The sequence below is a fragment of the Sapajus apella genome, unplaced genomic scaffold (genome assembly GCF_009761245.1).
Source record: "Sapajus apella isolate SASKATOON/1434 unplaced genomic scaffold, GSC_monkey_1.0 scaffold35, whole genome shotgun sequence".
In the NCBI taxonomy this organism is placed as follows: domain Eukaryota; kingdom Metazoa; phylum Chordata; class Mammalia; order Primates; family Cebidae; genus Sapajus; species Sapajus apella.
In genome coordinates this window covers 14043212-14066862 of record NW_022436975.1, presented here as the reverse complement: position 1 = coordinate 14066862, position 23651 = coordinate 14043212, and the positions used below count along the sequence as shown (strand labels likewise).

Sequence of the window (23651 nt, the reverse complement as noted above, 5' to 3'; positions counted from 1 at the left end):
TGTCTTTTCCCCACTTTATGTTTTTGTTTGCTTTGTTGAAGATTAGTTGGCTGTAAATATTTGGCTTTATTTCTGTGTTCTCTATTCTGTTCCATTGGTCTATGTGCCTAGTTTTATATAAGTATCACGCTGTTTTAGTGACTATAGCTCTGTATCATAGTTTGAAGTCAGGTAATGCAATGCTTCCAGATTTGTTCATTTTGCTTAGTCTCACTTTAGTTATGTGAGCTCTTTTTTTGGTTCCATATGAATTTTGGAAATTTTTTTTAGTTCTGTGAAGAATGATGATGATATTGTGATGGGAATTGCATTGAATTTGTAGATTGCTTTTGGCAGTATGGTCATTTCACAATATTGATACTATACATCCATGAGCATGGGATGTGTTTCCATTTGTGTTGTCTATGATTTCTTTCAGCAGTGTTTTGTAGTTTTCCTTGTAGAGGTCTTTCACCTCCTGGGTTAGATATATATACATATACATATGCATATATATATCACACACACACACATATATATATAGCAGCTATTGTAAAAGGGATTGAGTTCTTATTTGAGCCCCACCTTCATTGCTATTGGTGTATAGCAGTGCTACTGATTTGTGTACATTAATTTTGTATCCTGAAACTTTACTAAATTTATCAGTTCTATGATTTTTTTGGATTAGTCTGTAGGGTTTTCTAGGTACGTGATCATATTGTTGGTGAACAGTGACAGTTTAACTTTCTCTTTACTAATCTGGATGGCCTTTATTTATTTCTCTTGTCTGATTGCTCTGGCTAAGACTTCCAGTACTATGCTGAATACAGTTGTGAAAGTGGGTATCCTTGTCTTGTTCCAGTTCTCATTTCCCCATTCAGCATAGTGTTGGCTGTGGGGTTGTAATAGATGGCTTTTATGACCTTAAGTTACGTCTTTTCTATGCCAGTTTTGTTGAGAGTTTTAATCATAAAGAGGTGCTGGATTTTGCCAAATGCTTTTCCTGTGTCTAGTGAAATGATCATCCTTTTTGTTTTTAATTCTATTTATGTGGTGTATCACATTTATTGACTTGCGTATGCTAAACCACCCCTACATCCCTGGTATAAAACCCATTTGATTATGGTAGATAATCTTTTTGATATGCTGTTTGATTTTGCTAGCTAGTATTTTGTTGAGGATTTTTGCATCTATGTTCATCAGCGATATTGGTCCTTAGTTTTTGTTGTTGTTGTAGTATCTTTTCCTGGTTTGGGTATTATGGTACTAGTGGCTTCATAGAACAATTTAGGAAGAATTCCCTCTTTCTCTATCTTGTGGAGTAGTGTTAATAGGATTGGTACCAATTCTTTGAATGTCTGCTAGAATTCAGCTATGAATCCATCTGGTCCTCGACTTTTTATTTTGGTTGGTATTTTTTTTTTTTAATTACGATTTCAGGCTTGTTGCTTGTTATTGGTCTGCTCAGAGTTTCTATTTATTCCTGGTTTAATCTAGGAGAGTTGCATATTTCTGGGAATTTTCCCATCTCCCCTAGGTTTCCTAGTTTGTACACAAAAAGGTGTTCATAGTAACCTTGAATAATGTTATTCTCCGTTATTTTTTGTAATACCTCCCATTGTGTTTCTATTTGAGCTTATTTGGATCTTCTCTCTTTTCTTGGTTATGCTAATGGTCTATCAATCTAATTTATCTTTTCAGAGAACCAGCTTTTTGTTTCTCTTATATTTTGTGTGTGTGTGTGTGTTTTTTTTTTCCAATACATTTGGTTCTGCTCTGATCTTTTTTGTTTCTTTTCTTCTGCAGCATGGGTTTAGTTTGTTCTTGTTTCTCTAGTCCTGGAGGTGTGACCTGACTGTCTATTTGTGCTCTTTCAGACTTTTTGATGTAGACATTTAATACTATGAACTTTCCTTTTAGCATCACTTTTGCTGTATCCCAGAGGCTTTGATAGGTTGTGTTACTATTATTGTACAGTTCAAGTAATTTTTAAGTCTCCATTTTGATTTCATTGTTGACCCAGCAGTCATTCAGGAGCAGATTATTTAATTTCCATATATTTGCAGGGTTTTGAGGGTTGCTTTTGCAGTTGATATCCAATTTTATTTCACTGTGGTCTGAGAAAGTACCTGATATAATTTCAGTTTTCTTAAATTTGTTGAGACTTGTTTTGTGGACTATCTTATGGTCTATCTTGGAGAATGCTGCATGTGCTTATTAATAGAATGTATATTCTGAAATTGTTGTATAGAATGTTTTGTAAATATCTGTTAAGTTCATTTGTTCCCAGGGTATAGTTTAAGTTCACTGTTTCTTTGTTGGCTTTCTGACTATATGACTTATCTGGAGCTGTCCATGGAGTATTGACGTCCCCCACCATTATTGTGTTGCCGTCTATCTCATTTCTTAGGTTTAGTAGTTACTATTTTATAAATTTGAAAGCTCCAGTGTTAGATGCATATATATTTAGGAATGTAATATTTTTCTGTTGGACTAGTCCTTTTATCATAATATAATGTTCATTTATTTTCTGACTTTTTTTCCTTTGTCTTTGCTAGATTGGGTTAATGCGAAAGCCGTGCCTTTGAGCTCTGAAGTTCTTTCTTCTACTTGTTTGATTTTATTGCTGAAACTTTCCACTGTATTTTGCATTTCACTAAGTGTGTCCTTTATTTTCAGAAATTGTGATTGTTTTTAAATTTATGTTATTTCTCTGGAGATTTTTCTGTCCATATCCAGTAACATTTAAAAAATTTCTTTAAGTTGGACCTCACCTTTCTCTGGTGCCTCCTTGAATAGCCTAATAATCAACTTTCTGAATTCCTTTCTGGCAATTCAGAGATTTCTTGTTGGTTTGGATCCATTGCTGGTGAGCTAATGTGATCTTTGAGGGTGATAAAGAACCTTGTTTTGTCATATTATCAGAATTGTTTGTCTGGTTCCTTCTCATTTGGGTAGACTATGTAAGAGGGAAGAGCTGGGGCTTAAGGTCTGCTGTTTAGATTCTTTTGTTTCATGGGATGCTCCCTTGATGTGGTGCTCTCCTCTTTCCCCTAGGGATAGAGCTTCCTAAGAGTCTGACTACAGTGATTGTTATTTCTCTTTGGGTCTAGCCACCCAACAGAGCTACCAGGCTCTGGGCTGGTACTGGGGAGTGTCTGAAAAGAGTCCTGTGATATGAAGTATCTTCAGGTTGCTCAGCCATGGTTACTAGCAACTACTCCAGTGGAGGTAGCAGAGGAGTTATCAGGGGAGTTAAGGTCTCTCTGTGTGGGACCTTGGTTGTTGTTTTGTTTAATGCACTACTTTTCTTGAATGCTGGTTGTGCTGACAGCAAAGTTGTCACATGGAAAGGTTCAGGACCTCTGGTTAGCTCTATTACAGGTGGTGAAATTAGCTGTTGTTTTTTCCTTTCTTGGGACCATGTTGTTCTTTTATGAGTTGTTCTTTTATGGTTTGAGTTGGTTAGCCTCCAGCTAGGAGGTGATGCTTTTAAGAGAGCATCAGCTGTGGTAGTATAGAGAGGATAAAACCATCCGCTAGGATCACCTGGAGGAGTACTCAGCTTTCTTAGGTTGAGGGCTGGGCCATTAGAGCTCCCAGGTGATTATGTCTTTTGTCTTTGGCTACCAGAGCGGGTAGAAGAAGACCATCAGCAGGGGTCAGGGTTAGTCATGTCTGAACTCCGACTCTCTTTGGGCGGGGCTTACTGTGGCTGCTGTGGGGTATGGGGGTATGGTTCTCAGGCCAATGGAGTTATGTTCCCAGGGAAATTATGGCTGTCTCTGCCGTGTCATACAGGTTGCCAGGGTAGTGGGAGAAAGCCGGCAATGATAGGCCTCAGTCAGCTCTCCTGCAGCCGGAAAGGTGAGTCTCACTCCCACTGTGCCCCCACAATAGCACCAAGTTTATTTCCAGGCAACCAGTGAGCAGGGCTGAGAACTTGTCCCAGGCTACAAGCCTCCCTGCTGAGAAAGCAAACAGGGCTTTCAGGCTTCACCCTCCCTGCCTGCTGAGGCTTCTGTGGTTGTACCTGTATTTCCCTTTTTCCCTCCCCAATTCCGGATTCTGTTCAGGAAAATGCACATTCAGTTGAAATTGTTACAAAGTTCAGCTGGAAGTTTCTTTCTTCCAGTGATTTTTCCACAATTCCACTGGCAGCCCACCACCCTCCAACACCCGGCAAGGTCCCCTGAGAAATAAAGAAATGGCTTTGCTGGTATTCCTTGGGGGCCAGGAGTCCCTACAGGGCTCTTCCTGTGCTGCTTCTACTTTTATATTTTGCTAAGGTCTCTAGATTCGTTTCGGCTCCAGGTATTGTTAAATTCTTCTCCCATGATCTGAATTTTCAAGTTCCCCAGTGAGAATGTGTGTTTGGAAACAGACATTTCCCCTCTCACACTTTGGACACCCACAATTTTTCAGCTCTTTCATGGAGTATGCAGTGGCAAGCCACTTCTGTCAAAGGTTTTGTGAATTCTTTCAGTTTTCCTGATATGTTCCTGCAGTAGTTTTTGGAGCAAAGTTTATGATGTGAATCTCCACATGCTGTTCTGTCCATTTCAGTGGGAGTTACAAGTTAGTTCTGACTACTCAGCCATTTTATTTGCAGTTGTGGTAAAGGATAGTTTTTTAAGTGAAAGGTTTTTGGTCAACTGAATAGATATGTGGAGGAAATAAAGAATATTGATTTCTACCTCACATGACATGTAAAAATCAATAGATTACAATGTAAGATGCTTAATATAATATATAATATAATAAATATAATGTATAATATATAATATAATACAGAAGAATATATTCATGGGACTTGGTTTAGGCAAAGTCCTAAAACGTATGAAAAAGTGCTAACCACAGAATTTCTTACTTTAAGATTACTAACTGAACTATACAAATGAAGAACTTTTGTTCATGAAAAGATAACATTGAGAATGGAGTTTCAATCTGCAAGAATTTATTTACTGTAGAAATATATAATAAGTCAAGAAAAAGTTTTTTACAGAGTAAACATATGACATTAGGACAGAATTTTATGGGGGAAGTGGAATGTAGAAAATGTTCAAAAATAAGATGGAATGGTTTAAAATTTCAACTGTTAAAGTTTGTTCAGGGATACTAAAATGGATGATGATGAGTATTAAATCACTATAGCATTTAGATTCCATGGGATACTTTCAAAACAGTAATGCTTTCATTTTTATTATTAAAAATTATAGTGATTTTGTATGACGTTAATTTATCTAAGCTGGAATTAGGTGTCCTGGAATTTTCTTCTGTATATGCTTCTGAGTTAGGGTTGACAATATAGACATTTGTGAGATTATGGAAGAGAAGTGAAATAGCAGTTCTGATGCTCAGGAAGTTGATATCGAGTCCCAGGCTTTGCTGTAATTCGCATGTGGAGTGCTGACAGCTAAGAGCAAGACATGCTTGACAACTGAGACCACAGTGGGGGTGGGTCCCTTACACAGCTCAGTGGATGCCAACAGGAATGATGGGAAAGGAAGTGGGTATCTACTCCTACTCCTCACAGCCCACACCACCACATCAACCCTGACTTCAGAATCGGTCCCTGTGCTTGTGCTTGATGTGGCTATGAAATCACTGAGATGGTGGAGTTCTTCTGCAAGCCACTACCATGAGGAAGAAGCCTTAAGCCTGGTTGGAAAATAGTGGTGGTTACATTTTTAGTTTTTTAAAAATCAAACCCACAACATTGTGTCATATTCTCTTACATTGTATCAAGTCAGACTTTAACAATGGCATATTTTTCTATTTAATAATTTCATTGGATAGCCATATATAATTTTGTAGCTATTAAAATTAAACACGGATTTGTTTTTTAATTTTTTTTGTTTTTAGAATTTTTTGGTATTTGAATTGTATTCTGAAATTTGTTATTCTAGTGGTAAGTTTCACATATTGAATATTCTGTGCTGAGACAATTGATTTGAGAGATTATTGAGTGTAATTATTGAGAGATTATTGAGTTCTATTATGTGTGCCTCCTCATATCCACTCAAATTTTGGTGGGCTAGCCCATTATTTTCTCTGTATTGTGCCAGTACTTTATGTTATCACTAATATATTTAAATATGCATATTCCAGTTTTAATCTACTGAGTGACTAATCTCTCTCTCTCTCTCTCTCTCTCTCTCTCTCTCTCCCTTTTAACCTATTCATTGTTTTCACCTATTTATTGTTAACAAAATTCTGGAAGGAAAGACATTACTGCATTTTGGAATGCATTTGGACTTTGGCACCCAAAATATCTGGATTAAATATTAGTTGCAGTTCTTATACCCTATGTGACAAACAAAAATCATAATTTACTCATCTGTAAAATGAGGACAATGGCTGCCTCACAGGGTGTCATTATTTTACACAAGATAATGGCCATGGAGTGCCAGCACACAGAAAGCATACAGTAATCAGCAAGCTGTTACTGACTTATTTAAACATTTATCTTATTTTGACAATATGCTCCCATCAACTGTTACTTCCAAAATTTCAAAAGCTATGTCTAGTGTAGGACTGCATAATGATTTGTAAGAATTCTAACATTCTCTCCTCTCTATCCCCCGAACAGTGTTGTGTCTTTGTGGAACTTGCACAAATGTGTATTTGGTTGGATTTCCTCATTTAAAAAGAGCAGGTAGTTTGGAAGGGAAAATTGATTAGTGTGCCACATTTTGAGGACTAATGGTTTTATCTTCTATGACTTGTCTTTATTCTGGAAAGGAAGCTTGTCTGCATAACAATGTCTCTTAGGAAAAAAAAAAGAAAAGAAAACTCAGTGGAGGCAGAATTTGTGAATTTGACTGTCATGTGGAAGTGCTGTCTTTCCGTCTCTCCAGGGCTGCTGCTGAATAGTCCATGGGCAGATGAGCACCTGGTGCTTAGGACAATCCTGCTCACCTTTCCTTTAGCTTTTGACTGGCTTTACTTTTATTGTCTATCCCCTTTTGCCCCAGTAGCACGAACCATGAGGGAAGATCTCTCTTCTGTGGTATTATTTCAAGTCACTCCAAGAGAGTCTTTGAAAATAATATCTCCTTTGAGTAAGGTGCCCAAAGTGGTTTTCCCAGTTGTTTTCATGTTTATTCCTTTAGATGCAGTGATATGCTTATTGTGGTTATTCTGTGAGGAAACCCTGGACTGTGCTTGCTTTAGAATTTTGTTTTTGGTTCTTGAGTCAGGGAACCAGGCTGTCGAGTCCCTACAGGGTTGCATTTACTACTGCTGCAGCTTCTGTCATTGCTTTTCGTTGCAAGAGTTGTATATTTATAAAGATGTACATAACACACCATCTCTCATCATCCCAGCCCTCCCCTAACATATATACACTTTTTAGTGTTGATTTTCTCACATTTGGAAAAAGTAAGTAATTTTTCTTACTTTAGTCTGCATTTTTTCTTTTCTTTTTTTTTTTTTTTTAAGAGATAGGGTCTTGTTTTGTTGTCCAAGCTGGAGTGCAGTGGCACCATTATGGCTCACTGCAGCCTCAACCTCCTGGGCTCAAGCGATCCTCCCATCTCAGCCTCCCAAGTAGCAGACACTAGCATACCCTGCTATTTTTCTTTCTTTCTCTGACAGGGTCTCACCATGTTGCCCAGGTTGGTCTCAAACTTCTGGCCTCAAGAGATCTTCCCACCTTGGCCTCCCAAACTTCTGGGATTACAGATGCATGTCACCACACAAGGTTTTATCAGCATCTTTAATAGTGTATTTTCTCTTATTTTAAGAGTTACTCAACTCTTTTTAAAGACACACACACACACATTGTGCTGTCTTTCTCTGTAGTAGTATGCCCTTAATCCTTCGTTAATCATAGTCAAGTGCTCAATAATTGGATGGAGTGGTTGCTTTGGTCTTACTGAAGCCCCTTTCAAAGTTTTTGTAATTTTTCAATTACTCTCTGTTCACATTCACTGGTGGCTGAGGCCTTTGTGTTAGTATTGCTGGGCTTATTTGGAGGAATCTTTTATTCAGGAGAAAACAAGATTGGAAAAAAATCTTGAAAACACCTACCTTTTCTATTTTTGGAGCTATTCAACATTTTTATTTGACTGTACTTCCAGCTTTTGTTCCTACTATGAATCAAGATCTTTGGAATTAGATGTTTGTCATACTCAGTGCTGACAATTTCTTCCCATTTAAAATTTTCTTATAGTGTATAATATTTACATAATAGAATAATGAATTTCTAACTCTTTGGAGTAAATGAAGCAGAATAGAATGGCTGAAAGAAAAAATCATGGTCAAAAAGGTATGAGGCTTAAAAGAATCCTGAGAATCTGTCTAAATAGTGTTAGACAAACTCTTTTCCTATGTAATGCATTTTTTTCTTAGTTATCCAGTTGTTCCCCGATATATTTTATCATTCTTATTGAAGTCTAGTGAATATTTTACTTTGCTCTGCAAATCAAGTAACAAATGCTTGCTGGCATTGAAGTCTCTCTATAATTCCTTTTTACTGTTTACTTTCACAATTTTGGGCATTTCCCTTCTGAAATACTTTCTTTTTTTAATAGCCCCTGTTACTTTTGTTTCTCTCTTTCCTAGGACAATCTCCATTGAAATGCCATTTTCTCACTGAGATCTCTTTTATAAATCCTATTCCCTTTCTATGAACTACTGTTAAAAGAAAATTGAATTTGATCACATCATTCCCAAGATTTAATCCATTCAGTGCGCCACACCATCTAGCAGAGCATCTGCAATGGTGTGACCTGAGTGGGTACAGATATGGCAAGCTATCAATTCCCTCATTCACTGGTGTGTGAGTGTGTGTGTGTGTGTGTGTGTGTGTGTGTGTGTGTGTTTGTGTATTCATTGAGAGAGGCTTGGGGTAGCTAGCCTTCTGGGCCAGACATCCCTTGGTGGGAGATGGCTAGTTTGTTTAGCACTGAATGCCTATAAATGTTGGCATTCTCCAGCCAGTACCTGTAATCCCAGTGCTTTGGGAGGCTGAGGTGGGAGAATCACTTGGGCTCAGGAGTTCGAGGCTGCAGTGAGCTGTGATTGTGCCACTGCACTCCAGCATGGGTGACAGAGAGAGACCTTGTCTCTAAAAAAATAAAATTTAAAAAGAGATGTTCTCTATGAATGCCAAGTATGAAATAGGTTGAAAAATCACTAGTGTAAACAGAATCCAAGGTCCCTCAAGGACTGATCCACCATTCGTTTTGTGAACTGAACATACCCAGCAACTTATGACTTCCCGATTGATCCAGATTTTCCACAGATATTACTATATTTTATGGTGTTTCTAAGCTTTTGTGGCTTAGGACATACTTTCTTTGGTATCTCAAATGTCGTTCCTTTGTTCTCTTCCTGATGATGTGATATTTTTCACATGATATCATACTATATGCTCCGAGCAGTCTCTATGTATAACTTGAGACACAGCCCCTGCTTATATTTTCTGTATCTGTTTCACTTTACACAGACCATTATCTGCATTTCTCAGTCACTTATTAGAATGTAAGATCTCCTGGGAGATCAAATTTTATTCATCTCTGTATTCTTGTGGTCTAACTCATAGAATTCTCTCAATAATTGCTTCTTGAATGAATCAATTAATAAGTAAAAAATTAGCTATTTAAGCTTGTTTATTTATGCTTTTTTATTAGGACAATATTTGAAAGACTCAAAAATAATATTAATCATAAAGTGAATTCATGTTTGCAGGTTAGTGTTTAAGGGACTTCTACGTCTAAAATTAAACAATAATATGTTGCATCTGGACTATAAATGCTTTTGGATATGAACAGTTCAGTGACCTCAGAACAAGAAAATATATGAGAGAAATACAGCTGATCAAATATTTCAATCACAGGAGTTAGCAACCTACCTAAAATATGGAAGGAATAAAGGATTGCGTCAGGCAATATGATTAAAAGAAGCAAAGGGAATGTCAACAAAGTGTCTGTCAAGCCATATGAAACGGTGTTAAAATGTTTTAAAGGGCTAACAAGCATTAAACCAATCAAAATGAGACTCATAGTAGGAGTAAAGTCTTCTGTGTATTCAAATCTAATGTGCTTTGAGTCCTGTAGTTGCGGGCTGCTAGATTAGTTAAATTTGAAAGGTATGGAATGAGATTTTCTCTTGTTCCAACAACTACTACAGAAAAGCTCTTTAAATTCATTAGTGGTAAGCTATAGAATCTCCTTAGAATTTGAGTCCTGCTTCCCAGGGGAAAATTTCTCAACATATAGAAGCCTTAAGTTGTTTGAGATGCTTACTTATTGGAGAAGTGTATTTCTAACACATGAAATTAACTATAAAGAAAACAAAATAAGCTAATCCCATATAGTGTTAATACTATTTCAGAAAATACAGGTTAATTTTGTAATCATTGGGATGATTTGTGTCTACTTGGTATATAAATCTTTTTAGTTCTTAAGATAAACAGATGGATTGCATTAGATTTGATAGATTCACCCAGTAAAACCAATTCAACATTTTGAGTAATTGATTTTATATTGTGATTTTAGGTTGAAAGACATGACAATTTTTAATTAAATTTGTGTAATGTTAAAAACAAATTGAGATTTAATTTATAGATGAGCTTATTTTATTAGATTTGCTGGATTAGCTTAAAAACCAGTGAATGTTTTATTGGCCAAATACTTGAAAGATTTCCAAAAATGATAATTACAATGAATTCATGTTAAATGTTTAAGGAAATTTAAGTTATAAATGGAACAGATTATTTAAAGGAATGTAGACTATTGAATTTAAATAGGTGGAATAGTAATTGAGGTTTCAGTAGAATATTATTCAACCTTAAAAAGGATGAAATTCTGATACATGCTACAGTATGGATTAATCTTGAAAACCTTGTTGAGTATTAAGTAAACCATACACAAAAGAACAAATATTGTGTAATTTCATTTACATGAGGTAGCTAGAATAGACAAATTCACAGAGATAAAAAGTAGGATAGAGGTTACTAGAGGCTGGAGGGAGGAGAGGATGGAAGGTTGTTGAATGGCTACAGAGGTTCTGCTTAGGATGATGAAAACGTTCTGGAAATGGTAGAGGTGGTGGTGGTACAACATTGTGAATATACCTAATGCCACTGAGTTATAACACTTAAAAATACTGAAATGGTTAATATTGTGTTATGTATTTTGATACAATGAAAATAAACCCTCTTCTAATATGCTTATTAACACCTACTAGATGGATAAGCAGAATACTAAAAGTCCTATATAGCATCCAGAGCAGGGGTGTCCAATTGTTTGGCTTCCCTGGGCCACGCTGGAAGAAGACTTGTCTTGGGCCACACATAAAATACACTAATACTTATGATAGCTGATAAACTAAAAGGAAAATCGCAAAACAATCTCATAAAGTTTTAAGAAAGTTTACAAATTTGTGTTGGCTACATTTAAAGTCATCGTGGGCTGCATGTGACTCGTGGCCCGTGGGTTAGACAAGCTTGATTTAGAGCTTAAAAAAAACAAACAAACCAGGTTTTAAAAAATTTGTTGCTTTTAAAATATTGTGTAATGATTTAAATCTCTGAGTCGATATAAATAGAGTTTCTGGGCAGAGAAGCCTCCCTCGTCAAAATGCACAAAGTCCTAGAGACGCTTTGATCTTCACCTGTTTCTCTGCAATTTTTTTTGTCTTAGGAGGAAAACACAGTCAGTATGACACCTTGGCTTTGACTTTAGGACTAGTAACTAAGAGTGTTTATTTTCCTTAAGTAAAAAAGAAACAGATTTAATTTACTTTTCCAAATAAGCATGTAGGTGAGTAAATAGCAAATGAGGCCAATATAGAGCAAAGGAGAAGAAAATACAACTTAGGTCCAACCTGTATTTTTTCTCATAACATGCAAACAGTATTTAAAAAAAATCTTTTTCACAGAGCCCTCCCTCTCAATATGGAATTTACAATGAAGTCTCTGGGAAAATTTGCCCTTTAATTCACTACTCTTTTGAGAGCCAGTAGGTCAGGGAAGCCTAGATCATCTCTTTGACCGTTTGGTTTGACGCTGCTTCTGAAGTCAAGCCCTTTGTTTGGCTGGAAGCCTTTCCAGGAAGTGATTCCTATGGGCTTACTGATCCTTCTGCCAGGAATGCTTTCCTGGCCTTTGCTTCCCAGCTCCTTTTCATCCTTAGGTCTCAGCCTAAATGTCGTCTTCTCAAAGAGCGCTTCCCAGGCACGCTGCCGGCACTCCTGTGTTTGCTGAATGCCTGATAGGCTGAACTCTTGACTCTCCCTTGAATAACAGAACTCCTGCCTGTTTCTACTCGGAGTCTTCTTGTCTGGGAAGGCGCTTTCTCTGACAGACCCTCTGAGGTGTTCCTCAGTGTCTTATGCCTCAAAGGCACTTATCACCTGCTCCTCAAGTTGTGGGGTCAACTTTCCTCTAAGCAACACTCAGCGACCCAGGCCCCTTTGATACTGTGGCTCCGGCATTTGAAACGTGTGGCTTCTAAAGCTTCAGTGCTGGTCTATGTCCAGCAGGAAGAAAGTATAAGAGCATGAAGAATCACATGTGGAAGTTATTTAGGGGCCAGGACTGGAACCCACGTTTAGAATTCAATTTGATAGGGAACCTAACTGCTTGGAGGCTGGGATAGATGGTACAGGTGGGTGCTTGGGAGTAGAACAAACAAACGGGCCAGTCTATGACACAAGCTCGTACACAGCTGTCACGACATCACTGAAGGTGGCATTAAATGAATAAGGGTTGGGAAACAGTAGGAGTTTTACAGTTGATTGAACTATGATAAAGAAAGGTGTCCTCAGAAAATACCACTAAGTTTAATATAGACTTTCTGTACTTACAATCAGAAAAGAGAGAGAGAAAGAAAGAGAAAGAGATAGAGGGAGGGAGGAAGGAAGAGAGAGAGAGAAATAGAAAAACCTGTTTCTTTTCTTTTTTTTTTTTTTTTTTTTGAGACGCAGTTTCGCTCTTGTTACTCAGGCTGGAGTGCAATGGCGCGATCTCAGCTCACCGCAACCTCCGCCTCCTGGGTTCAAGCAATTCTCCTGCCTCAGCCTCCTGAGGAGCTGGGATTACAGATGCGCACCACCATGCCCAGCTATTTTTTTGTATTTTTAGTAGAGACGGGGTTTCACCATGTTGACCAGGATGGTCTCAATTTCTTGACCTCGTGATCGCCCGTCTCGGCCCCCCAAAGTGCTCGGGTTACAGGCATGAACCACTGCGCCCGGCAGACCTGTTTCTTTCTATGAGGAAAAGTGTGGATAAAATGGAAACACTAGTTTGTTATAACTTAGATATAATTTATAATTAATTTACTTTGTGTCTTTTACAATTTAGGAGAGACAGATGCTTTTACCAAATGTTCGCTATTTTTTTCATACTGACATTCAAGTCATATGAATACTCCCCAATATCTCATTTAGGTGCCAGTTTCAAATATTGTTCCCAGAACGAACACTAAATTATTATTCTTTTCTTAATAAAGTACATGATGTAGAGAACATGAAGATGAGTGTTCCTTATATGCCCTTTATTGCTGGTTACTTGTATGATACCTCTTTTAAGAAAACTGTAAAATCAGATATCCATTAAATCTTAAATAGTTGGACTAAGCCTATAGCTCTTAAAATATTATATGCCATTTTGTTATTTAAAAGAATAACCATCTCTTTTATTGTCTGGTCTTACTTTAAATATTTCTGTTTTATTGGCTGGTCCTACTTAAAATGCTTTACTATAACAGTGTGAATGTTAACATAAGCTCTAACTGTAACAGTTGGTTAACATTTTAAGGACTTAATGACAGATCATTATTCCAAAAGTAGCTTGAACAAGTTCTTCAGAATTGGTTACCTGTGTCTGCATCAGAAATATGCTTTCTCTGCATTGGTATATTGAAAGTACTGAGGCATAATAGATGTACATAGTTTTGGGACATGTGGTCATTTAATACATTCATATAATTTGTAAAGATCAAATCAGTGTACTTGGGATATTCATCACTTAAATATTTGTCTTTATGGTAGAAACATTCGAAGTATTCTCATCTAGCTGTTTCACAATAAATATTGTACATTATATTCATCCTACTATTTAACACTAGGTATTAAAAATAATTTTTAATTGGTAAAATATGTGCTGTTTAAGAGATGGGATTTTCTGGAAATCCAGCAGAGAAAGTTTTCAAGGAAGGAGAAGTCAATAGCAGCCAAAGCTGTCAATCAATCATGATAAGATCCAAGGCAACTTGACAATTAGGAGGTCCCTTTTGGCATCTGAGATAGCATCTTCAGTGATAACTCAGGAGGCATGAGAGTGAGTGGGAGGGGACTGAGGAAGGGAGTGCTGTCACTCTCTGCCACTTTGCAGAAAAGTGGGATGTGGAAGGAAGGAGCATGAGAGACAGGAAAGTTAAATTTATGCCAGGTGGAGTCAAGGGTGAGTTCTTTTTTCTTTTTCTGATGTATGTGACTTTGTTTATAAGCTGAAGGGAAAAGACCCAGTGGAGGAAGAAGCTGGGCAGAGGGAGTAAAGTTGTGGGGGAGACAGAAAGAAGAAAAATAATGAAGAGAGCAAGGTGCTTAAATAGGAGGGTGTGATGGACATAGAAACCAAGAAAGCCACAGGACAGAGTGAAGCCTGCTTCTTCTGCCAGGAAGCTGATGATCATAGATGGATACAGACAGATCTGACAGAGAGAGAGAGCCTGGGAACTTGAGGAAATCATGCCCACTGCTTTTATTTTTTGTGTCACAAAGTCTCAGTAATGGAGTTTTAATGCTAAGGGTGCAGGGCAGAGGAGGAGAAAGCTGCCGGAAGTCACATGGCCTCTTTGGGCCTCAATGGTTCCTCTCAAAAATGAGGATAGAAACTCTAAGTTCTCTAAAATGAGGGTAGCATGCTTGGCAGCACTGACAGCTCAAATAATTAACTTTAGGGGACCTGGAGAAAGCACTGATCATCACACCTTAAAATCACCCCCACCCAAAAGCACCATCTATAGAACTGCAGTGTTAGAGCTGTAAGGTGACTTGCAGATACCCAAAGAGGTGATGTGATTTAGCAATGGTCACAGAGCTAGATATTGGCAGTTAGGACCACCATCACTGAAATCATTTCTAACTTCCGGTTTCAAGCAGAAATGTAGAAAATTGGAACCCCTGCTGGGGTGCATGGGGTGCAGGAGTTGTCTGCTTGCTAGTCTCAAGTTTTTAGCAAAACAGGCCACACTTTCTCTCCAGAAAATTTCCAGATGATATAAATGCATAATATAGGGCCATGCCTTTCCTCTGGAAAAAATTGTTAAGTATATAGGTGCACAAATACCTTGTCATGAATTAATCTTTTTTTTTTTTTTTCTGTAGTGCAGGGAATGGGAAGTTTAAATTTTTTTAGGGAGTGAGGAAAGAGATATGAAAAATAACGTGAAGACAAGCACTTTCTACACTGTGCATTTTGTAGAAATTTATTTCCTATGATGTTCCATACACTGAAGCAGGTTCTGAGATCCTAGGGTAGATAAGCCCTGATCTCCACCTTTTCTGAGTGGGGGATGCAATTAATTAAAAAGTAAGTTGGGTGCAGGTTCAGAGACACGCTCAGGGTGTACTGAGGCATGGGGAAGAGGGTATTTATGGGAATGTTAAAGACCATGTAGGAGTCTTTAGTTATTTGAAGGGAGTTGCTATAGTCTGAATGTTTATTCCCTCTCCCACTCCCACCAATTTATTTGTTGAAACCTAACCTCCAACGTGACGGTGTTAGTCGGTGGGGCCTTTGGGAAGTGATTAGGTCACTCATGAGTGGGTTAGTGCCCTTATAAAGAAGACCTCAGAGAGCTGCCTTGCCAGATTCCACATGTGAGAGCACAGGAAGAAGATAGTCATTTATGAAGAGAGAAGCAGACCCTCACCAGACACCAAGTCTGCTGGTACCTTGATCTTAAACTTTTCAGCACAGAGCTCTGAAATAACTTCCTGTTATTTATAAGCTACCCAGCCTATGGCATTCTGTTATAGCAGGCCAGAAGAACTAAGACGGGAGGTGAAGATATCTCATCTGGTGACTGATTGGGTGTGGACAATAAGGGAAGAGTCAGGGAATACAAAGAATATGCCCAAACTTTTCAGCTGATATGAAGAGCTGTCATTTACATAAATGGAGATAGAGACTAGAAAAGGAAGAACCTTCTCTCCGATCTCTGCCAACGGAAACCCTAATCATCTTACTGAGTCCATTTTGTTCATGCATTGACTCATTCATTTAATATTCATTCATTGAAAATTGTATAGGGTTCTCATTAAGTTAGGAAAGGGGGTCAGCCCTGGTGAATATCATGACTTTAAAAAATTGCAGTTGTGTTAAATGACGCCAAGGAAAAAGCACTGTGTGCAGTTAAAGCATCTCGCAATTTACCATCGGTATCTTAATCTAACCCAGAGAGGATGGGAGGAAAGTGGTCAAATTTGGAAAGAGCAGTTAAGCTGAAATCTGAAGGGCATATATACATTAGTGGGTCAACAGAGGGAGGAGGCCTCTCTCAAAAGCCGGGGTGTAAAAGCGCTTGGTGGATTCAGGAAAACACATGTGGTTGGAGATGAATAAGGGAGGAGAGTAGGATTTATCGCTGTAGGTGGTTCCTAGTCAGGCTAAATTATAATCAGGAGCCCTGGCTTAAGGAGATAGGTAATCATCTAGGCTCTACTTCACTGTGAGTTTAGTGCTAACCTTGGATCTGCTTCTGGTGAGAGGGGAGATCCCCTTGCCTCCTTCAATTTTACCTCTTCCTCCCGCTTCCAAATGGGAAGGAGAGTGAAGAAGGAAAAATAAAATACCAAAGAGCTGGGAAAATGACTCCCTCTTTAGTTCCTAGCATCTCTGCTATCTGTTAACCTTGAAAGAGTTGCAAATAAATGGTATCTCTGCCGGCTGGAGCCTGACACTAGTTCACGCCCCACGTCTCCACAGACCAGGTTCCCTCCTGGAAACACATCTGCCAATAAACAGCTTGTTTCTTTTGTCTTGTCTCTGTAAGGCCCCCTCCCTTGCTGGTCCCTGCTCACGCTGCATATGAATTAGCAAATCAATGAAGCCAAAAGATTGTAAGGTTGGACGTCCAGCAAATGGACAATGACATAGTTCAGCCTCAGTTTCCCCTTTAGTGTTGTAAGCCTATAAAAGGGGAGAGAGGCTGCAGCTTGGGGAGCTTGGTGAATGAGGCTGTAGACCCTCCACAGCTCCTGGCTGAATAAAAAGCCACTTCCTTCCATAGTCTGGTGTTTGAGCGATTTGTTCGCTGCTGCTCCTGCCACACTGGTATAGGGGCTTCTCTAGCTTTCCCCTGTGGGGAGTCCCCAGTTGGTTTGCTGGTTTGGGTATTTGAGTGCTTATGATATTTCTTGAGAGAGAATCTTTATCAATAACCTATTTAAGAGCTGGAATCTTGTCACCCAACCAGAGCACTGTAGCTGGGATCCTGTTCTGTGGTGCCTGAACTTCCCACGTGTGGGGTGGCCTAGGTTACCACCCTGCTGGTCCCCACTCTTTGACAGTAACTCCGTCCCCTTCACCATATGTTACAGATGAGTTTACTCCTAAATGCCTGCCTTATTCTGTGAGTGCATCCCTTTCAAGTAAGTCCCTGTTTTCTCAGGGATGTCTTGTCCAGGAGTTTACAAAATCAAGCTCTTGTTCTGACGTGGTACAGTGGAGGTTTATTTTATCTCCTATATCTTGACTTTCAAAATTACTAAAACTATATCTAATTGCATTAAAAATGTAGGACCTCTACTTGCCTCACATATATATTTGCAAGTGCATTGGACATACCACTAAATTCAAAACACAAAACAGTATCATTTCATCAAACTTTAGAACCTTTGGGTTTTGAAAATGACTTTGTAAAACAGAGTTGTTGGGCCCAGAAAATTTATTTAACAATATATACTCAACAAATATTTATTTTTCTCATTTTTTTGAGATAAGGTCTTACTCTGTCACCCAGTCTGGAGTGCAGTGGCAGGATCTCAGCTCATTGAAACCTGGAGCCTCCATCCCACCAATGCTTACCCTCTACCCTGAGCTCAAGTGATCCTCCCACCTCAGCCTCCCGAGTAGCTGAGACCACAGGTGCACACCACCATGCCTGGCTATGTTTTTGTATTTTTGGTAGAGATTGGGTCTCACCATGTTGCCCAGGCTGCCCTTGAGTTCCTGAGCACAAGAGATTTGCCTGCCTCGGCCTTGCAAAATGCTGGGATTACAGGCTTGAGCCATCACACCTGGTCAACAAATATTTCTTTATTGAATTCTACATGCAAGGCATTTTTCTAAACTACACAGTTACAGTGGGGAGCAAAACAAAGATTCTGCCCTCATAGAGCTGTGCTACTGGGAGGATTGGCTAGTCATTGTGTAGCTATTTGGCAGAGCCACCTCAGCAAATTAGGAAAATGTTTCAGGAACTAAATCTGAGCTCTAGTGAGGCTGATGGAGAAAGATCAGCCTTTAGGACAGTTACATGCAACCAACTAGATAGTTACCAAAAAAGAAAATTATGCACTATGAGAATGAGTACATTCTTAATGGCTTATTAGGCAAACATGGTGGCTTCTTTGAAATGTTTACTGTGACTTCAGGATCGCCCTTACCTAGTCTTGCACATTTCTCCATTTTTGACTCACAACATTCTCCTCTCCTCTCACCTTCAAATACCCATACACTGCTAGGGGTGCTAAACAATGAGCTGTTTTTCTGCTCTGAAGATCTTCCAGGCCTCTGTTTATTCCTTCCCCTGGTGTCTGGCCTTGTGGTCATTTTACATCTCTGATGCTTCTATACATTTAAGTGGGGAAAGGAAATTCATAAATTAACATTCAAACTAGTCTCTTTTTTTCCTACCATTAGCTTCTTTCATAAATTCTTAGGTGGAGATAGGATTTTTAAAAAATTTCTGCTCACACCATTGCTATGGAAATATCACTTCATTTTCTTAGAAGGAATTCATGGGCAGACAGGTAAATACATGTACATTAGCCAGCAGGAAGCTTCAAGGACAGTAGAGCGATGAAATGTTTTTTCCGGTAGTTATGCTTCCTTCCAATAAAAAGTTCCCCAAAAGTATAACAGCAAGGGTCAAATGCTTATATAAATAACTATTTAGAGCTTTTTAATGTAAAATATTGAACTCACATCTGAGGGGCTCATATCCTTTTTAAAAGCTGCTAGGGTTTTCAATATACTTCTCTCTCTCATCATTCAACATATTCAAGCCAGACTAGCCTTTGTGAGCCCAAATAAATGTGCTAGTTGCAATTTGCAGCCTAATATTAGAAGGAGTAGTGCTAGCAACAGACCCTCTGAAAAAGCCTGGCAGTATTTATACAAGTAAAATACTATTTTTCAGCCTATTTTGTCTTATCTCCGCGCTTCTCTAATTAAAAACATTCTTTCTAGAAAGCATAACAAGGTAGTAACAAATCTACAAGTTCATTTTCGGCAAAGGATTCTCAAACAAGATGTTGATAGATTTTTATCATTATGATTCTAGAGATTCTAGTCTTATGAAAGTGTTCATGGAGATTGATAGATAGATAGATGTATATAAAAGTAATGAAAAATGGAAGAAGGAGATATAACTAGGCTTTATTATTAGAATGAATGATGGAAAGCACTGACCCCACGTAGCACTCTGCCTTTTGTGAGCTTTTTATTTCATTGTCTTTGACCTGCAATCATAATCTTGATAAGAAATAGTTAATAAAAGAGACTGAGAGGTAACTAGGAAGATGGGTGGCTAGAAATAAATGTTTTCTCAATTATTTATCACCCTTTGGAAATATCTGTCTGAAATGTTGGTCCCATATATCCACTTTAACAGTGCGGAGGAGGGAAGTGGTAGCTGTTATTAATTTTTAAGGCTAGCTGGCAGCTTTCAGTCCAAGAACAAGGCTTAACTTTGCATTTTGAATAATGCAGAAATTTTCATTAGTTAGAATAGAATCAAAATTATAAATGATATATTGCCTGCAAAAAAATTGACATTATATTTGCAGTTCTCTTTTAGAATAAGCTTTCTGGAAGTGCACTTGGATAAATTGGGAAGCTACCAGTATTGTTTACTTATTTCATGTATAAGTTTTCGAAAAACCATTCAAAGAACCTTCCTGACTGAGGGTTGGTAATGTCGTATCCAAGTGGCAGTTCATTATTGCACCTAAAAGCTAAGTGTTGGCACAAATAGTAATTACTAGTGTATGAGATCATTGTAATCGGTTTCAGACATTACTTTTTGCTCACATCTGCCTTCTGAAGACCCTGGGACAATTTAATTACCTCTGCACTTTTGATTCCTAATTCTTTCAATAAAAAATATAAAATTACCCTCAGTTGAGTATCAGACTAAAACATTTGTAACTGCTTTCCATTGTCATCTCTCTTCCATCAGATTATCATGTTAAGTTAGTCTTGGGCGCATATACTCATATATACTTTGTTTTGAGCACCCAAGGCTCGTTTTGACTAGAAGTCAATTCAAATTTATGACAACACAAGTACTGTATCCAAATGTCTCTCGGTAATGTAATGTATGGCTGTAATAACAAACACTAGAATTAAACCGCTAATAGAATAGTCTCCTAGCAGCTGCTTCAATCCCAGTTTGAAGGGCATTGAAATAGCTGATTCAGAGATTTCTATAGAGAAACTTAAGCTAATTAAGGACATCAAAGTCAATGGAATGACAATATCTGCCAGTGAGCAATACAATTTATATACATTGAAAAGAAGGCTAAAAGAAGGTTAAAAAAAGTATCCATTTAGATGAGTCTTTTATTTTGCATGCCATTTTGCATTTCCCAGCTTTGCTTAAATCACAAGTCTGACGGAAAAGACTTTCATATATTTATTACACTAGATAATAGAAGACTATTGATTAATCTGCCTTTTCTCCCACAGTAAGGTGCAACTGAGCACTGGTGTCTTTTGAGAGTCTTTGACCAGTTCAGTGTGGAGGAAAAGAAAGAGGACGGTTTTTGGTTGTTGTTGTTTGATAACTACTCAAAAGTAGTTATCTGCTTTATAAGAGATTCAGATGGTACTTATCAATTTATTAATTTTTTTGGATTTACTCAGCTCAAAGTCGAATAACTTTTAGGTTGAAATTCTAGTTAATATTGTTCACACTCAACCAACTGTTTTTGGCTGTGCAGCCTGTCTTAGCTGTGGGTTGGAAACATGCTGCTATCCTTCTGCGTATTAACTTCATCAGGTTGTAGAACTGCTAATAAAACTCCTAAACATAGAGTTCTTGAAGTTAAACTCAAAGTGAAAGTGTGGCCATTAGAACTGCACTTGTCAAGTGACAGAAACTTTTTGTCTTATCTAGCATTAAACAAACAAACAAACAAACAAAACCCTGAGTAAGCATTAAATACATGATGCAATTTGTCTGCATGTTTTCACTGTCTGAATGATTAAATCTGAGGGTCTGAGATTTAGTCAAATAAATTGAGATAGACCCCATTAGATTCTGCATTCCAATTCAAATATCATGTACCACCCATCTATTTGATGGGAAGCATTCATCAGACCCCTTTGAGACTGTTCTGGAAGGAAGTTTTAATGGCTAGCTACTTTGCTTCATCTTGGTGCAAATTCAAACAGTGACTGCAATGCAGTCTCTGGTTTGGTAAGGTGTGATTTCTTTATCTAAAATAATTTATTTTTTAAAAGTAAATTAAAATTTTCTTTGTTATTACATGAGTCCCTAATAAAGTTGTACCAGGGAGTGCCTTATATATTAGCAGGTGCTCATTGAAGGCCATGTGTTGACTTACATTGCTAAAGCTCTATCATATAACTTCAGGTCATAATATTAATATACATTTTTTCTTTTTTTTCTTTGGGTGTTCTGCTAAAATATGATTTAGCTTTTAGACATTCCATTCATTTTTTAAGCACCTCTTATAGTTCCCTTTTGCATCTCACCTGGAAGGTTGTAAATTTTTGTTTTCTTCTTTGCATTTTGTATAGTTTATATATCTATAGAGTTTTTGTAATGTATTATGTCTTGATATCATTACTGTTACTTAGACTTCAAAATTCTGCTACCAGCATATGTAAAATTGGTAATAGATAGAACAACCATTGATTGCCTGGTTGGCATAATGGTTAGGTGTCTGATGAGAAGTTGCTAAGATATGATATGACAGCAGTCCTTGAGCTTCTGAGTCTCTGCGAGCTCTCACAAATTGAGAGTTTCAATATGTAGCGTCACCTTATTTGTGTGCGGTTCAGTCTGTCAACTTTTGACTATAACTTTAGTATGCTGAGTTCAATCATTGTAGGCTCCAAATATAAACGATTTCATAGCCATGTAATGATTAGTTTTGGAAGCCGTATCTCATTCAAAAGGAACTTACAGGGAGAGAGATAATAGTACTTACATGTGTCTTCTTCTTCCATGGAAATACTGATCACATAACAGGCATACACAAAACCCACCAACTGCAAAAAAGAAAAAATTGGCACTTTAAGAATTGATTCTAAGTTTCCATAATTAAAGAGCCAATATAACCTAATAAAGATAAAAATTTATGAGCAACTTTCAAGAATTTGCAGTAGGAAGAACTCTTTTAAAATGATAGCTGAGGTTTTGAGTCTTTTCATTTCTATGTAGCCTTATTAGCTTTCTAAAAAGTACACAGAAATGGGGGAAAAACTAATTTTTAGATATTTCACTTAGATTTTGATTTGGGGCTTACAGTTCTTATATTTTATAGTCAGCAAAGATTAAGAAATCCATTTTAAAGTTCTAATTTTTTTTTTCTGTTGGTTGAGCATTTTATACTAGCACTCATTAACTATAACTATTTTAATATTTAAAAGCTACAGAAAGAATCAAAACATGTTGCATATAAATTAAATACCAATCATCTACTTAATTATTTAAAATGCTCTGGGAATGTAAATCATATTTAGATACTAGATTGCTTTGTTAATCATATCACAAGAAAACACATTAACTTATTGGTGATTTGGTAGTGTTAAAATAAAATAGAAGAGATAATTTATACTTTTAATACTAGTAGTTCAAAGAATAAATGCAGGTGTAGAATTTAACCTCTGAATTTATCATGCTAAGAGGAAGATTTTTATTCCATGGAGCCAAAGACATTGCAATTCCTACAGGACAAAATTGTCAATGAATCTAGTCTAGTCTAAAAATACTTACTATAAGCACTTCCATAGGTATGAAAAATAGATACTTGATAGCTGTTATGGTTTCTCTTCTTGCCTTTGTTAACATTTGTTTCCACCCTTTGCTCCCATTATAAAATAACACTGAGAAAATAAACTTTTCCTGGTAGTCCTAGTATCAAAGGCTGATGTTTCCAATGCAGAGAACAAGATATCTGGGGCTTTCGACTACCCATGTGAATTAGGACCCTGAGCTTGTAATCCTTCTCTAGAACGTCTAAATAAAGCCCAAGAAGCTCTGAGGGGTGAGAGGTTAGGGAAAAGGCTATTGTGAGGTCTTAGGAGAAGGGCTTCCAGAGAAATCAGCCAGGGTGATGGTGGCTTTTCCCACCCAGCAGGCACCTCATCTCACCTCAAGCCAAGTGAGTGGGTGCTTCAGAAAGCACTTGGGGAGTTTAACATTTCTTACATTTTGGGAAACATGGGGGTTTGGCAC

General features: G+C 37.7%; 1 protein-coding gene across 3 annotated transcripts in view; it reads right to left on the bottom strand.

The window, feature by feature from the left end:
* NKAIN3 (sodium/potassium transporting ATPase interacting 3) overlaps positions 1–23651 on the bottom strand; it is a 650466-nt gene that overhangs the window by 19863 nt on the left and 606952 nt on the right. For all 3 annotated transcript variants that reach the window (XM_032296192.1, XM_032296191.1, XM_032296190.1), the window contains exon 5: positions 22402–22462. In XM_032296192.1, coding sequence (XP_032152083.1) covers positions 22402–22462 — 61 coding nt within the window. The remainder of the gene's footprint in view (positions 1–22401; positions 22463–23651) is intronic.